The 16,722-nt window shown below is 36.6% G+C and overlaps 1 protein-coding gene and 1 pseudogene across 4 annotated transcripts; both read left to right on the top strand.

The window, feature by feature from the left end:
• Positions 1-235: 235 nt before the first annotated feature.
• On the top strand, positions 236-3,625 carry LOC120201248 (TATA-box-binding protein-like). 4 transcript variants are annotated; one of them, XM_039201894.1, is made up of 10 exons: positions 236-601; positions 1,674-1,761; positions 1,861-1,932; positions 2,084-2,134; positions 2,265-2,309; positions 2,452-2,566; positions 2,598-2,668; positions 2,964-3,065; positions 3,145-3,218; positions 3,287-3,625. In XM_039201894.1, coding segments are annotated over exons 1-10 (699 nt in total). In that variant the 5' UTR covers positions 236-521; the 3' UTR covers positions 3,288-3,625. The 4 variants fall into 4 exon arrangements, 3 of the variants coding, with proteins under 3 accessions (XP_039057825.1, XP_039057826.1, XP_039057827.1); XM_039201896.1 differs by lacking the exon at positions 236-601 and adding an exon at positions 831-1,212 and having other exon boundaries at positions 3,145-3,217; XR_005523641.1 differs by lacking the exon at positions 3,287-3,625 and having other exon boundaries at positions 2,452-2,544; positions 2,614-2,668; positions 3,145-3,165.
• A 4,860-nt stretch (positions 3,626-8,485) lies between these two features.
• LOC120201251 lies at positions 8,486-14,761 on the top strand (annotated as a pseudogene).
• The last annotated feature ends 1,961 nt before the right edge of the window (positions 14,762-16,722 follow it).

Genomic DNA, 16,722 nt, shown 5'->3' with positions numbered 1-16,722 from the left:
TCCCCCTTCCTTATAAACGAAACCCTCAAAAATCTCATCATCAAATCGATGCCCTCTCAAATCCATTCCTTTTTCTCTCTTTTATCTTAATCCAAAATCTTCTCTTCTATATATATATATATATAAGGCTCTCGTTTTCAAACTCTTACCCTCAATTTTCCCTCCGATTTCGATATATTTATAGGCGATCGTTTAATATCCCCCAATCTTTTTCCATTGAAAAATTGGTGAATTTGCTTGGATTTGAATGAACCCGATCTGATCTGTTTCTGTGTTGTGTTTTTTCTTCATTCCCTCCGAATTTGTAGACTATGTCTTTTAATGGGTTGAATTTGATTAAATTTGTTTAGATTATAACGTTTTAAAAAGAAAACCTAATTTTTTGGTCAACGGGTTTATTAGATTTGGCGAATTCGATTGGGTTGTTCTGGAATTGTGTGTTTAGAAGAAAACCCAGTCCTGTTTTCGGAAAATATTGGGGATTTTGTTTCGGAATTTTTGGGTGAACAACGAAGAAGAGAATGGCGGAACAAGGTGGCTTCGAAGGGAGCCAACCAGTGGATCTTTCTAAGCATCCATCTGGCATTGTTCCCACTCTTCAGTAAGTCTCTATTTTGTCTCTCTTGTCGTCTTCATTGACCTGCTTTTATATAGGTTTTAAATGGGGAGATCTTTAGAAGATTAGGTGTTATTTCGGGAGAAAAAGGAAGGTGTTTTGGGGATATGAGTTTAGTCTTGGTGCTTTTATAAGTTGAATGATCTTTTTGCTGGATAGAGTTTGTGGATCGGTGGGTAATTGTGAGTTAGAGTTTTGGGTAGGTATGCATTAAATCACGGTTAATTGACCGTCACATCATGCTTGTGCCCTTGGAAAGGCCACACCATAGCCTCATTCGCCTGCTTAATGACACGCTGAGCTTTTCTTCTAAGCTGCAGCAACTTTGTCCAACTCCAGCTGCTGCCTTTTAGGAAAGGAGTCTGCCACCGACGCTTACCTTTTAAGAACCAGCTGAAGATAGAATGGCCTGTAGGATCTCCCACGCATATATTCGTACTTATGGTTTGCTGACGACGAGAAGTTTGTGAAATGGGTTTTGATTATGTTGCGGGAATAATGAGGAATTTAGGGATATGCTGTGTTAGCTTGTGGACTGGTGTTTGTTTGTGAACGTTGAAAAGAATTTTAGAGAAATGTGTTCCGTTTTATGTAGGGTTGAGTAGGCTTGATTGGAAATTTAAAGGACACTTGAGTGTGATTTTGTACCATAATAGTGGAAGGCTTTAATTAGATGTCTTTTGATGATATTGTTTTGCGTTTCGTTATGCTAATAGAGTTTCTTAGATGTAGATGGTGGGTAATATAATTAAATTATATAAAATATCATTAATAAGCTTAATTCACTTGTCTGCTTTTGAAATGATATGCCATTTAAACCACATCTCTTAATTCTTGTTATTAAGAAGGATCAGCCAGACAAATAAGTTGAGGTGCCTGACTTTGTTTTATGCCCTAACATGTCCCTAACTGATACTAACAGGAAACTGAAACTGATGTGATTGGGAAATCTATTTTTAGGAGTGAGACTTTACATAAGTTTCTTCGTGTTTCTACTATTAAAACTATTGGATTTGGCTGTAGTTAATATCTTGTTTTACTCTTACTGTTTTCCTAGGAACATTGTATCAACTGTAAACTTAGATTGCAAGTTGGATCTTAAGCAGATTGCTCTGCAAGCTCGAAACGCCGAGTATAATCCGAAGGTATACTACTTACTGATGGATCTTGTTATCTCTTGATATAGTTTGTGCAGCTGCTGTTATTTGGTCGCTAACCTTTTTTATAAAAAAATATACCTACAGCGTTTTGCTGCTGTCATTATGAGAATCAGGGAGCCCAAAACTACAGCTCTGATTTTTGCCTCTGGAAAGATGGTAATTCATTTCTTATCGGAAATCATAATCATATGCAGCTATTTGGCCGTGTGGAAGTTTTAGCGCCAAAATAATTTAGTAAATAACTAGTGCTAGTGTGTTATCATTATTCAATTATTGATTTACTAAACAACTTTCCTTGCTGCTTAAGGTTTGCACTGGCGCAAAAAGCGAACAGCAGTCTAAACTGGCTGCAAGGAAGGTAGATATTTATCTTTGACATGCTTTTTAAATCTGTTTTTGAACTATGTTCTGCAGTTATTCTTTTCGTTAGAACAGGAAGATACAATTGTGAAACCAGTGAGTAACTGAGAAGTTTTTCTGCTTTTCAGTATGCCAGAATTATCCAAAAGCTTGGTTTTCCTGCTAAGTTTAAGGTACTGTAATGGTTGATTTCTTTTATATTTCTCCCGTTCAAACAATGCTCATAACGTCTCGCAAATTGACTGAAATTTCATCCTTCAATAGTGTTTTCCCCTACTTGGTCAGTCCTTTACCTTATTCTGCTGTTATTGGCAGGACTTCAAGATTCAGAACATTGTTGGTTCTTGTGATGTTAAATTTCCTATCAGACTTGAAGGTCTTGCATACTCCCATGGTGCCTTTTCAAGTGTAAGTGGCGGTCAGCGTTCATTGGATTGTTTCCTTGTGTATATGAACATTGATATGCATGTTTTATAGGTGGACATTTGGGAGTCTGAGATCAGTGCAAGACTGCGTATGCATTTATCTATGTGTATGTTTATTTATATAGTTAGTCTTTTCTTACGAGTCCCGTGGAGTCTACTTACCCTTACATTTGTTGAGCTCAGGGACGGTGACCAAAATATTTGGTCAAATTATTTTGAAACATTATATGTTATGAAGTTGAAAGTGAGTTATCATTTGTCTGGTAAAATAGCCTTGAGAACAAGAAGATATGTTTGGGCTTTAGCCTTTTTTTGTGTAGTTCTAGATGAAAAGCAGTGTTTGTCAAGACTTGTTTGTCAGGGTAAATGATTGGGACTTATTTTAATGTTCTTTTAATGCAGTATGAACCAGAACTCTTTCCGGGCCTGATCTATCGTATGAAACAACCAAAGATCGTGCTTCTTATTTTTGTGTCAGGGAAGATTGTGATCACCGGAGCTAAGGTGATACCTCGAACCTGTGTTCAACCTTCATGCATGCTATTTATGATTGAGTTACTATTTTTCTTTGTTTGAGTCTCAGGTGAGAGATGAGACATACACAGCCTTCGAGAACATATATCCTGTCCTTACAGAGTTCCGGAAAAACCAACAATGTTAAGAAACTACACCCTCTCTCCTCCCTTTAAAGTGATTGAATCTTATTATTTTTCTGTTTGTCACAGAAGAATGTTGCGGACCTGGCCTGTCTGATCTTCAAGTTTGGTGGCAAATAATAAACCTTTGAATGGGACATGGCTTTTCGGAATACAGCCTTCACCAACTCGGTTGTGGGTACTAGGTTTTCCTATGCCATGGTTTTCAGGAGTTCAATTTCAATTATGATTATATAATGAACAGGGATTTGCAACTTTCGGTAATCTGGTCCGTTGGATCGGCACCCGTCTCTTTCGGATGTGGTTTTCATAACTAGTTTCCTTTTTTCCCCTTAAAGCCAGTATGGTGCTTAAATTCTAGGTAATATCCTGCATGTAATTAGTAATTTAGGAAGGGAAAAAATAACTTGAGGGTTGTAAGTTGTAGACATTTTGCTTCCAATTAAAAGTGTAATGGCAACTTCATTAAATCTGACCCTAAATTGTGCTTTTTATTGCTGGAACTGATTTGGCTATGGCTTGTATAGGTTTGTAAATTGATGCTAGAAAATGCTGAAAACATGTAAATTAGATCAGCGTCCATAATTGTTCTATTGTTATGCATGAATCCCTAAACACCTTTGTTACATATCTAATATTTTGGGTTCTCCTGTCCTTTATTGTAATATTTCGTTAATGGCTAAAATATAAAATTGACACTACAGTAAAAAAATAAGGGACACATTTAAAATCGGCATAATATAATAAAATTTCCTTTAACGTGATTTTTTTTGGAGCATTTGGGTTTATTATGTTTTCATTTAGGGTAGAAAGAGTAGCTTTTAACTATATAGTCACTTTAGTCTCTTTTTAATATTTTCTCCACAATGTTCTATTTTACGGCAAAGGGCTCTTATTTTTTATTGTTTGTTGACTAATAAGGGTCTTCTTTTTCTTAATGAAACGTTGTAAGTAATTTTAAAAGTTTTGGGGTGGGAATTTCAAATTAAGTGAATGGGTTAAAATGCATCAAGTGATGAAGTTTGAGGGTCAAAAAGTTATTTTGTCTTTAGTTAGAAAAAGGGTCATGGCCATGGTCATGGATTATGTAAAGAAATTTTTTTAAAGGAAAATTCAATTCATTCATCGAAGAGCAATACAATCAGGATGTTCATAAACGAAGCAAACAGGTGAGGTACAAGATAGGCCCCATTTTGCTAACTCGTGGGCTGTCCTATTTGCTGGTCGAGGGATGTGATGAACAGTGAATGAGGCCTCATTCCTGAGACAAGCACGAGCCTGCCGGAGGTGAAAACTAGTTACTGAGAGATTCATATTCGACGTAGAAAAATAATTAATTTTAGTTTAATATGTTAAGGAAAAAAAGGAAGAAGAAAAGTTTTTGCATATCCATTATTTTTTGAAAAAAAATTAAATTTAAAACTTTATTCTTAAATTTATGAATCCGTGACTTATATTCGGCGTGAGCACCTTGTTCACCGCAGCCTAAGAGTCACTCTCCACGTCAACCAAAACCCAACCGATCTCATGAGCCAATTCGATCCCATAATTCAAGGCGATTGCTTCTATCAGTTCGGCAGAAGAAATGCCCTGCAATCTTCTCGCATGGCCACCAACAACCATCCCATGTTCATTCCTGGCGACAACACCGGTGTCGCTGCAGAATTGGAGTCCGGTAAAAAGACTTCGTCCTCGTTGACCTTGACCCTACTAGCAGTATGTTTGGTCCAGTTAGAGGGATTCTTCATGATTCTATCCTGGACTGGCACCTCAGTTCCACGACGTGCTTCAAGGAAATCAACACCGAAGAGCCAAGCAAAATCGATAACAACACGTGCAGGTTGAAGAAATGAAGAACACCTTATGGATCTGTTTATTGCGCCGGTTCCAAATCAGCGGCAGAAACTTTGTAAACATATCAGTTTTGAGAACCGAGGCAGCCTTCTCCATCCATTCTTTGCTAGGCTGAAAACCCTCATCAAAATAACCGTCTTTTAGGGCATGCAGATCAGTTTCTTGTTCATTCTTACAGATTAGCCCATGCTTTCTTGTCCTTCTTGGACCACCCGTAGCGACGAATTTCTGAGATAATGGAATCAAGAAGACCCTGTGGAATTAGGAAACATGTATTTGCATAGGTTGAAATAATGCTATTATTGACTTAGGTGTATCATTTATATTCATGTTTCCTCTTTTTAAATTTAGCTGGGTCTTACATTTTCAGTCTATATGCAGAGATTTCTATGTAGGAAATTATTTGCAGGGAATTATTTACAGGGATTACTCTCTATTACAGACGCACATATCAAAACTGCATATGAAAACTGTTCATCTATATATTTATTTATTTATTTATACACGCATTTGCATCTTATCTTTATTTTTAATTTTCTGACTACCGGAGGTCTTCCACGGAAGCTGTTCTCAACCTGGCGTTGGGGTCAGTATACTACCCTACTTTTCCTTATCCCATTACATATGGAAATCAGAGTTTTGTTGTTGTTGTTGTATTTGCATAGGTTGGAAGTGCCTCCCCCACAGATTTGATAAAAACTTATCGGCCACCGGTTGACAACAGGTTCTTGGTCCATCCCTTAATGCGCCTGGAGACCTTATCTCGAAGGAAACCAAAAAATATTTATCTTGTTTTTTCCAACGAAAAAAGGCAGTCCAAGATAAAAACTGGGTCATTTCCTTCTTACACTCCCAGAATAGTCGAAATAGTGCTTTTGTCCTCTATTTCTCAAGATTCACTTTTTTCCCCGTGATCTTTTCATAATCCTCCAGCACCCTCTTCAAATGTCGAGCTTCACTCCCAGAATTCTTCATGAATAGGAGACAGTCATCGACATAAAGAAGATGGTTGATCCGAGGTCCTCTCAAGCTGGCACGAACCCCTTTAATGTTGCCTTTATTCTGTTCCGAAAAAAGGGCAGTCGAAAGACCTTGAGGGCATAAAAGGAAAAGGTACGAGAAGAGAGGATCCCCTTGTTTCAATCCCCGCTTCGGCTTGAAAAAACCTGAAACTTGGTCATTGATGCGCAAACAATATGTGACATGCATCTAATGCATTTCATGATCAAGTTAATGAAACGGGGTCAAAGCCAAGATGGTTCATAATATCAGAGATAAAATTTCATTCGAACATATAGTAGGCTTTCTCCGTATCAAGTTTAGGGTTATTTTTGGAGCTCTTTAAATAATGAAAAAGCTCATGGGCAACAACAAAGTTATCTGAATACAAGAAACCAGGAACAAAGGCACATTGATTTTTCGAAATACAAGAGCGCATTAGAGATTTAAAACGGTTAGCAATAACTTTTGACACAATCTTGTAGATAAGCCTACATAAACTGATCAACCTAAAGCTTTTTTTATTAAAGTAGGAGAGTCAACTTTCAGGATAAGAACAATAACGGTTCGGTTAACATCCTCAAAGTTTGCCGATCCATTCAACAAAGAAACAAAGAAAGACGTAAAGATAAAACATCATTACATAAGATATGTTAATAAAAACGAAAGAAAGAAGCATGTACGCCATCAATACCGCGAGTTTTATTTGGTGGGTTAATTTGTCGAAAAGCAACTTGGACCTCCCCTTTAGTGAACTCGGCACACAACTTCTCATTTTCCTCTGGGGTGATGCACTTGTCGACGGCGTGCAAGATCCAATCCGAACTCCCGTTTCCGGAAGAAGTGAAGAGCCCGGTAAAAGAAGTCAGTGGCTACCTCGCAAACATCCTCAGAGTCTTCCTTCCACTCACCAAGACTGTTGTAGATAACTTTAACCCTTTTTTTCCATCTCCCATTCGCCCTTGCATGAAACCGTCTTTGTTTTTCAACCACGCCACTCTCGCTTTTTTGCATCCACACGACCTCTTCCCTATCAAGAATATCCTTAAGGTGGCGTTTGATTGGATCCCTTGGAATTGGTGGGAATTGGAATCTAATTCTACCAGTTTCCATGTTTGGTTCAAGTTTTTAAAGGAATTAGAATCTCTGATGGAATTCAATTAGGGAAAGTGAATTCCATCCAAAAATGGATGAAATTCAATTAGCTTGTTGGAGGGAATTGAAATTTGACCATACTACACTCATAAATCATTTGGTAACTTATTTATATATTGAATAAAAATATTTTTTTATTATTTCGGGTCGGGTTTCTAATTCATATATTCGGGTCGGGTCGGGTGAAACTTTATTTTGGTCGGGTCGGATCGGGTTTTTTTAAGTGTGCTATTCGGGTCGGGTTCGGGTTTAGGGTGAAAAAACCGGACCGAACCGAAAATATATATAATTCAGGTCGAGTCGGATTAAGTCACTGTTTTTATTAAATAAAAATATTTTTTTATTATTTCGGGTCGGGTCGGATTTCTAATTCATATATTCGGGTCGGGTCGGATGAAACTTTATTTTGTTCGGGTCGGGTCGGGTTTTTAAGTGTGATATTCGAGTCGGGTCGGGTTTTTTTAAGTGTGATATTCGGGTCAGGTCGGCTCGGGTTCGGGTTTAGGGTGAAAAAAACCGGACCGACCCGAAAAAAATATATAATTTTACCTTATATATTTAGGAATAATTACAATAATACCCCTCTATATATAATTTTTTTCAATTAAGTCAATGTTTTTATTGAATAAAAATAATTTTTTTATTATTTTGAGTCGTGTCGGGTCGAGTTTCTAATTCATATATTGAATAAAAATAGTTTTTAGTATATTTTTTGGTAACTAATTAACATAATTCGATTGGAATGTATCGAAATAATGCTATATCTTTTGGTAATTTATTAACATATTTTGATTGCGATGATTTTAACTTATAATATTTATTAGCATGATTTTTATAATTTATTGAAATGAATAATCAATCAATAAAATGAAAATTTAATATTTTTTTTAATTTTTTATATATATTACTACATGTAAGTTGTAAAATAAACTAAAATAAAACAAAAAAAATAAGAAGGACAATTCTGTCATTTTACATTACTGAAATCAAATTCATCTGATATGTCTGTGAACCAAACGGAATATGGAATTGGATTCCAATTCCATTTCCTGCCAACCAAACAGAATATGGAATTGGATTCTAATTCCTACAGATTCCAATTCATTCACAGATTTCAATTCCCTCATAAACATTCCAGCGAACCAAAAGCCACCTAAACTCCCGGCATGCACAGTGTAAGCTGTCCACGTTTTCCACAGAAATATCGTTCTTCATAAGGGAGGCAATCAAACTTCTTAGCTCTTTTTTCCTTTTAAAAGCATGGCGCTTTCGATCCCTCTGCCAGTGATCAAGCTTAAAGCCAAGGTGCTCAAGTTTGTCCAGAGTAGTGAGTAGAACTTCCATGAGAAGCGGGAGTACATGCCAAATCTTTGTGGCAACGGTTTATTCCGTGAAACTTCCCCTTTCCTTCCTTTCTGAGAAATAAAAGAAATAAAAAATCAGCTTGCTCGGTTGGTATGTGCTAAGTGCAACGCTTAAGTTAAAAACAGCCCCTTAAGCAACAAAATTAACTACTGTAATTGAACACCTAAACCGGTTTCTTGGATTCCAGTTAATGGCTGAATTCACTGCTGAAGGACGTTTGAAGCGCTCTTTCATGGAGATGGAGTGGAACCCAAAAGGCCCTTTTCATTAGAAGCTCGTTAGCCATGTTTTCCGTTGTTCTTGTGGGCTTAATTCACTTCATTTTCAAAAGGGTATGCGCAGGTTTCTTGGTTCTACTACTAGAAGACACCGCTTCTCTTCTTCCTCCTTGAAGAAAGGCAACACCTTTAATGCAAAGGCAAGTCTTGATGTTAGTGATGAAGGGATTTACGATGACGAGGATTATGACAGTGAGCTTGTAGTTGATGACTTGGCTTGTTTTAGAGGTCTTGTTCTTGATATCTCTTACAGGTAAAAACATTTTTCATTTACCCATCTTTTCTTGTTTGATTTTGATGCTTTCATTAGTTTAATATATTAGTATTTTACCATTCTATACTTACATTGCATGGTCCAATTTTCACTAATCACTATAGTATTCATATAATTATGAGTTTATGAGTATTAGGAATATCTGACAGTGTTTCCCCTTGTGTTCAATCTGCAACATGAGTTCTCCTTTATTTGATACATTTCTGATGATTCGAACTATCGATGTCGTCCAGACAGATCGATCAATGTTGTTTACTGGAAGCGTGTTGTATGTTTGGAGTTCATGGAGAAGGTTGGATAGTAAGGCTCACCTCGTCATTTTAGATGCTTGGGGTGGAAGCCATGTGAGGCTTTTAGTTCTTTTACTCTCGTTTGTCTTTCTACAAAATTAAGATCCAAGATGAGGAGAGCTATGAAGTGTTTGATTTTCATTCTTGTTTCCGGTACTCGTTTTTTCGATTTCGTTATATGATAGCATATGATGATGGATTAGTGTCACCCTTCCCCTGCAACAAAAGAACAAGAATCTCAAATTTTTGGATGATTCATCTACTTCTTTTACTTTCATGTATGTGTTTTCTCAGATGCAGAACTTATACTCACATTCATAAATGAAACATGCATAGAGAACCTATAATGCTTCAATCATTCCTTTGTTTTTCTTCGAGTACTCGTGTTCGACACATTCATCCACCCGAGTAACACAGTGCAGAATTGTTCTTTTATTCAGGCTGACGTTTTAGAGTATTATGATCAGAACGTGAACTCCCAGAATGAATCCTTCAACATACCGGCAGTGTTAAGGGTATGAAACCAACGAACATTATCATAAATCGTTCTTACTTTCTCATGTAACTTACTCCACTTGATTCTACATTATTCTTTACACTCCTAGATTCCTTATATTTTGCAAGTTGTTAAGATCAATAAGAAGAATCATCACCAATCTAACTCGCAAAAGGTTCTATTTAGGGACAATTTTAATTGTCAGTAAGTTGTCATAATTAAACTTGTAATATGTCATGATCATGAGAGATTCATTAATCAGAGAAAACGGAGGAGAATTAGGTAAATTGGAAATAGGGTTAGGGATTTCAATTAAGGGGAGGGGTGCTGCCAGCAGTGAAGGAAGTCACACCAACAGTACCAACAGCACCTGCAAGGGAATCTAACTGTTAGAGACAGCTGTATTGCCAGCTGGTAAATGGGTTGGTACAATGTAAATATATAAGCAATGTACTAAGTAGGGCTTACGATATGATTGAAATGAATGAAACTCAGTCTTTTTGAAATTCCTTTCTCCTCTTCTTTAATCTTCCTTCCTCTATTTTCTTTCGATTATTCTTATTCTCTCGCAGGGTCATAATAATTGGTATCAGAGCCATCATTTCCTGTCAGATTAAAGCAAAGAACCAAACCCTGGTCGAAACTCCTAATCTTTCTTCAATCCAGCAGCAGATTGCAGAACTTAGAACTCTGGTGACGCAAGCAGCGGATGGCACAAAACCTCTTAAATGGTGGCAGAAGCAGAATAGCCGGTTGAGTATGTTGGAATCCAAAATGGCGTCGCAGCAAAGAGATGTGGAGTACATTTTACAGTTGCTGACTGGTAAAAAGTGTGAGGAAAAACATGATGATTCCCAAGTGTTCGATAAATTGCTAACACCAAAGGTAGATATACCAGTGCAACAGAGCTACCTGTAGTGCAGTTCAAGCAGTGGTGATTCTGATTCCCAGGCATCTGGTGCATATGTATTCCGGCCTAACGGCTCATCTCCAATCGTTGTTTCACAATCAGTGCCGTTGAAGGTCACTCGTGGACCCCTAGTTGATGAAGTTTATCAACAATTTAATGAATGGATCTACCAGGTCACCAGACTCTATAAAGAAAAAGAGCATGCTGAATTTGAATTCACTATTGGTTCGATTCCCACATATGACATTGTCGGCAAAAAGATCATTACTCGGCAGACAGTAAAGATGGCCACAAACAAGGTGTTTCATATTGATTCTAATGGGAGAGATTTTCTAAAACGGGTACGAGACTTCAGAGAGGACTGGAACCTTATAGTTACTCAACCTGTAGTAGGAAATTACTATCCAATTAACCTTGGAATTTATACGGTGGATAAGAAATCTGAACTATCTGTGTTGGTTAATCAACTCCTCCAAAATGGTGGGAGGGATAAACTTGTAGAAGATGATGACCCTTACAAGTTTAGATTATTGCTAATGGAAATCAATCTTAAAGATGTGCGAGTAGAGGTCGAGAAGATAATTAGAAAGGGCAGTGGTTTTGTTACTGTGGAGATTCCATACTGTCTTAATAAAGCCACATGATGGGGTTTGGAAGTCTCTGAGTTTAAGAAACAACTTGAGACTTCCAGGTCCAAGGGCAGCACCGTTAGGGCCTTGGTTGTAATAAATCCAGGCAAACCAACAGGACAGGTTCTTGCTGAGGAAAATCAGAAGGCAATTGTGGAGTTCTGCAAGCAAGAGGGTCTTGTTCTGATGGCAGAAGAGGTTTACCAGGAAAATATTTATGTACCTGAAAAGAAATTCCACTCTTTCAAGAAGGTTTCGCGATCCATGGGTTATGGCGAGAAGGATATATACTTAGTATATTTTCAGTCAGTCTTTAAAGGTTATTATGGAGAGTGTGGAAAAAGGGGTGGCTACATGGAGGTAACTGAGTTCGGTGCAGATGTCAGGGAACAAATTTACAAAGTGGCATCTGTCAATCTGTGTTCCAACATCTCTGGTCAAATTCTTGCTAGTCTTGTTTTGAGTTCACCTAAGGTTAGAGATGGAATCCTCTCATCTTTATCCAGGCGTGCAAAGGCATTGGAAGATGCATTCAACAAGTTGGAAGGTGTAAGATGCAACAAGGCTGAAGGTGCAATGTATTTCTTTCCTAGAATTGAGCTGCCTAAAAAGGCAATCAAAGCTGCTGAAGCTGTAAAAAAGGCACCAGATGCATACTACTGCCAACGTCTCCTCACTGCCACTGTAATTGTTCTTGTTCCTGGTACTTGACATTTTAGGTTCACAATACTTCCTCAAGAAGAAAAGATTCCAGCAATCGTCTACCATCTAACAGAATTCCATAACGATTTCATGGATGAAATGAGGGTGCTTGTATATGAGTTATCATAGTGGACAAGTGGAGCCTCGGAATTGCTATATTCATGGATCCGTAAGGAGATTTTACAAGTCCTATGTGTCGAAATGGGAAAGGAAAAGAAATATATTGGGTTGATTAATCTGAAAATTATCGAAATATTTTTGAAAATTGTGGCCGAAAAGAATTCAAGGGATCAAGAAGGTGTAACAGATTCCGAATGGTATTTGTACTTAATAGGTGGTCAACAAACAGTCAAAAGGCAGAGGAAAGCAATAGGGATTTCAGTTGGTTCTGATATAAGAAGAGACTTGGATGATATTGGGGCAGCCTGCATTGAAGTTCATGCTTTGAACAAGTTTCCTTATTCAAAGCTTGATGCGATGCCTGCTGGAAAAAAGTTGTTTGATCATTGGGGAAAAGGATCATTTCAAGGGAAGGGGAATGTCATAACTATATGGGAAGTCAACAAAGAAAGCAGCATGAATCAGTTACTAAAACAACAACTTTTGAATCTGAAATTTTTTCAGAAGACTCAAGCAAGGCTGAAATTTTTTGCTAAACTAAAATTGACAAACAGGGGTATAAAGACAGACGACAGAATTTACCTGAAGTTTCGGTCTTACCATCAAAACTCACTTGCTCTTCAAAAAGGATTAAGGCTAGCAGCAAGGGTATATGGTACCTGCATAGTTTTACATTGTATGGGGTTAGTAGCATATAACTTGTTATATGAGTCCTTGAAGGTGCAAACAGTGAATTATAATAGTTGGTTGAAAAAGAAATCTGGAGATCAAGATATTACCTCATTGGAGCCTTTCAAGTTTGGACATAAGGGATAGTTGAAGGTACAATCTGCTATGAAGTTTGACAAACATAGGGAGAAGAAGTACAATAAGCTGCAATGGATGAACTTAAGGTTAGAAAATGTCATTGGGGTAAACTATATTGAGCTTAAGGCACAATTATTAGGATTTGATCCTTGGGGACAAGAATCCTTTCGTGGAGGGGGTATTGTCATGATCATGAGAGATTCATTAATCGGAGAAAATGGAGGAGAATTAGGGAAATTAGAAATAGGGTTAGGGATTTCAATTAAGGGAGGGGTACTGCCAGCAGTGAAGGAAGTCACGCCAACAACACCAACAACACCTGCAAGGGAATCTAACTGTTAGAGACAACTGTATTGCCAGCTGGTAAATGGGTTGGTACAATATAAATATATAAGCAATATACTAGGTAGGGCTTACGATATGATTGAAATGAATGAAACTCAGTCTTCTTGAAATTCCTTTCTCATCTTCTTTAATCTTCCTTCCTCTATTTTCTTTCGATTATTCTTCTTCTCTCGCAGGGTCATAACATAATAATCCATAAGTTTAGTTTAAGAACAATTATATGTTGCTTTCAAAGCTTCTTTCAGTGGATGTTTCGTTTATCGACAGGTATTGTTCCACTCGCAATAACTTGATCATAGACCATGTTCTTCCGGTTGAAAGAGGAGGTGAATGGAAATGGGAAAATTCTAGTAAGAGGACTCGCTATTTGTGGATTAACTCTATTGATTGATTTGTTTGAGCTTATAACAAATCTGTTAATCATGTGTATTTAATATTATGGAACTATGGGAAACCTGATCAAATGAGTTCAAGGTATCATGGTCCTAATCACCATCGATTCACGGATGTTTATAGTGTTGTTCTTTTGTTTTCCCGGCATAGGTAACTGCTTGTGCCAAGTGCAATTCGAAGAAAGGCCGAAAAACTCTTGAGGAAGAGCATTAATCATCTAAAACTATTAAGATAGCAACAATTTCGTCTTTGAGAACCAAGATATTGTCCCCTTCATTGTTAAGGCTCCCAAGGACTACGACATACTTGCGATTCCGCTAACAAGTGACGAGAAACGAGACACCAGAAGAATGGCGTCTGTATCTCTCGTCTTCCACGGAGCCATAGACGTCAATCTACGCAGCTTGCCGTACATTCAAATGTTTTCATACATAAAAGATAAACCCCTACACTCTACAGCTAGTTAACAAAAGCATTGTATCATGTTATTGATGTTCATTCTGCTAAAGCTCTTTATATTATTTCATTTTTTCTTGCAAACGTGCTTCTTAGTGTTCATCTTGTCATAGTTGCAAAGAACTAGCTCTAAGCCTATGTTACTTAAAATTCTCGTCCGGTATGTATTTAAATATAAGTATGAAGTTATGATCCTTTAAAGATCCTTCAGATTTAATTAAAAGCTTAAAAAAATTAGGGTAAAGTATACAGATGGTACCCCGACTATATGGTGTTACTTTTTTGAGTCTCTCGACTATTAAAAGTTATAAAATAGATCTCCAACTATAAGATGTTGCTTTATTGAGCCAGTCAACTATTAAAAGTTACAAAATAGTCACCCAACTATTCATTATGTTTTAAACTCATCATTTTCTATTAAAAATTATCAGGCAATCTGAGCTAGATGTTAATGTAATGTTTGAGATATGATAGTCGTTTGAGATTCTGATATTAGATTTTATCATATCTCGGATAAAATATTAACGTTCAACTCAAATTGTCATCAATATATTAAAAACAAAAGACTAATTTGGAGCATAATAAATAGTCGAGTGACTTTTTTGTAACTTTTAATATTCAAGGGACTCAACAAAGCAACAAGCTACAATCAAAAGACCATTTTGTAACTCTTGATAGTCAGGGGACCATTTATATACTTTACCCAAAACTTATTAATATAGTTCGATATAATATTTAATTGAACAATGTAATTTTTCAATCATCTATGTTTACATTTTTAAGGATCAAATTGATAAATCATAAATTTAAAGGATTAAAAAAGTTAATTTACCCTTGTTTTAATTGCCGCCGGATCGAAATTGACGATAACATTGAATAGGAAACAACGAATGGATCAAAATTTTAGATAAAAATATTACAAAGACTCTTAATGTTGAAAATTTAAAATATGGGATCGAGTTTTACATTTTGATTTTTTTTTTTGGATATAATTTAGTTTTCCACTTTGGCTGCTTCAACTAAATTTATGGTTTTTTGGGCTTTTTTTTTTGTCTAATAAGGATACTGAGTTTTTTATTTAGTACATTAAGGCAAGTAAAAATTATTTTGGAATCTACGACATTTTTATAGTGTTATTGGAACTCGTTACGTCGAGGTGACGAGTTCTAATAAAATATTTTTTTTTAAATCTATCACATCGAGGTAAAAATTAAAATAATTTTTTTTATTAAAACGCGTCACCTCGACGTGACGAGTTCCATATTACTGTAGAAAATATCATAGATCTTAAAATAAATTTTTACTTACCCTAATAGACTAAATAAAAAACCCATATACCTTACTCGGCCAATTTTACCCGCTTTTTCTACTTGACCCATTCTTGATTTTGCATTGATCAATGTAACATCAAATTCAACTTTTTATCCCGAATGAATAAATATGAAATATACTACAAACCCTAATTTTCTTTTTGGCCAACTTACTAGAATAATACTCTTCCCAATATTTTCATTTAAGTGGTACTCAATCGATATTATTAGCAAAATTGACATCTTTCCGATGAAAGTGTGTCCACGTAGGAACGTCTTACAAAAAACGTGTTTTGAAGGGTACGTTTTTACCTACGTGACATGTTATTCAAACTGCTTCTCCATAATATGCTATTTTTATCGTCGTAAAAAGAAAAAGAAAAAGAAAAAACTCACCCTACAATAATTTTTTCCACTGTCCTATTTCCAGCTACATTGAGTGTAGCAGTTGGGGATGACTCTGCCCCCATTGCCAGACAGAAAAATGCAGCCCCCAGTCACCAGTCCACTCAAATGTTATAGACAAATGGGGAGATGGGGTTAATGTGGGATGTTCAATATTTCCCTAGTGTTTCCACATGGTTGAACTCAGTTACTGTTTGTTTATCGACTTTCCAAATGATCCACCATTTTGATGGCCTGATGTAGTGATGTGGGGTGCCATGGATGTATCCATCTTCATCCACCATGTACATACATACAGACATACATACATCTAGCACTGCTCTCCCATTAAGAACCAGACCAGTACCAGAAACCATTCCTTCTGCAATACATTCATTAGGAAGGGAACAGGTATATTTTATGTTATTCGAATTCCGGTTTTTAGTTTCGTGCTCGCAACTTTCGAATTAACAAGTACTTCAAGAGAGATCAAAGATGGGATCGTTTGATGAAATGAACATTAACAATAGTTCTACGGTACGACAACTTTTAAAATTAAAATATTTTGTTTTTAGTCTTAAATTAGGTTGTCGAATTTTCCGAACTTTAGAATGGTTAAAATGGATTTTAACCTTTCATTTTAAAGATTTATCAGTTCTAGCAGCTTATATAAGCACTTTGCCTTTACTGGTCCCATTTAACCCCATAGTACCACACCCCTCCCTCTCATCATTCCAC

Source organism: Hibiscus syriacus, unplaced genomic scaffold (assembly GCF_006381635.1).
Source record: "Hibiscus syriacus cultivar Baekdansim isolate YM2019G1 unplaced genomic scaffold, ASM638163v2 tig00007085_pilon, whole genome shotgun sequence".
Taxonomy (NCBI): Eukaryota; Viridiplantae; Streptophyta; class Magnoliopsida; order Malvales; family Malvaceae; genus Hibiscus; species Hibiscus syriacus.
Note: the sequence above shows the minus strand (reverse complement) of the source record. Positions and strands in the feature narration are given on the sequence as shown.

Coding starts and splice junctions, on each gene's coding strand:
- LOC120201248 (XM_039201894.1), top strand. CDS start 522: ATGGCGGAACAAGGTGGCTTCGAAGGGAGCCAACCAGTGGATCTTTCT. Junction 1,933..2,083: donor TTTTTGCCTCTGGAAAGATG/GTAATTCATTTC, acceptor TTGCTGCTTAAG/GTTTGCACTGGCGCAAAAAG. Junction 2,135..2,264: donor CTAAACTGGCTGCAAGGAAG/GTAGATATTTAT, acceptor TCTGCTTTTCAG/TATGCCAGAATTATCCAAAA.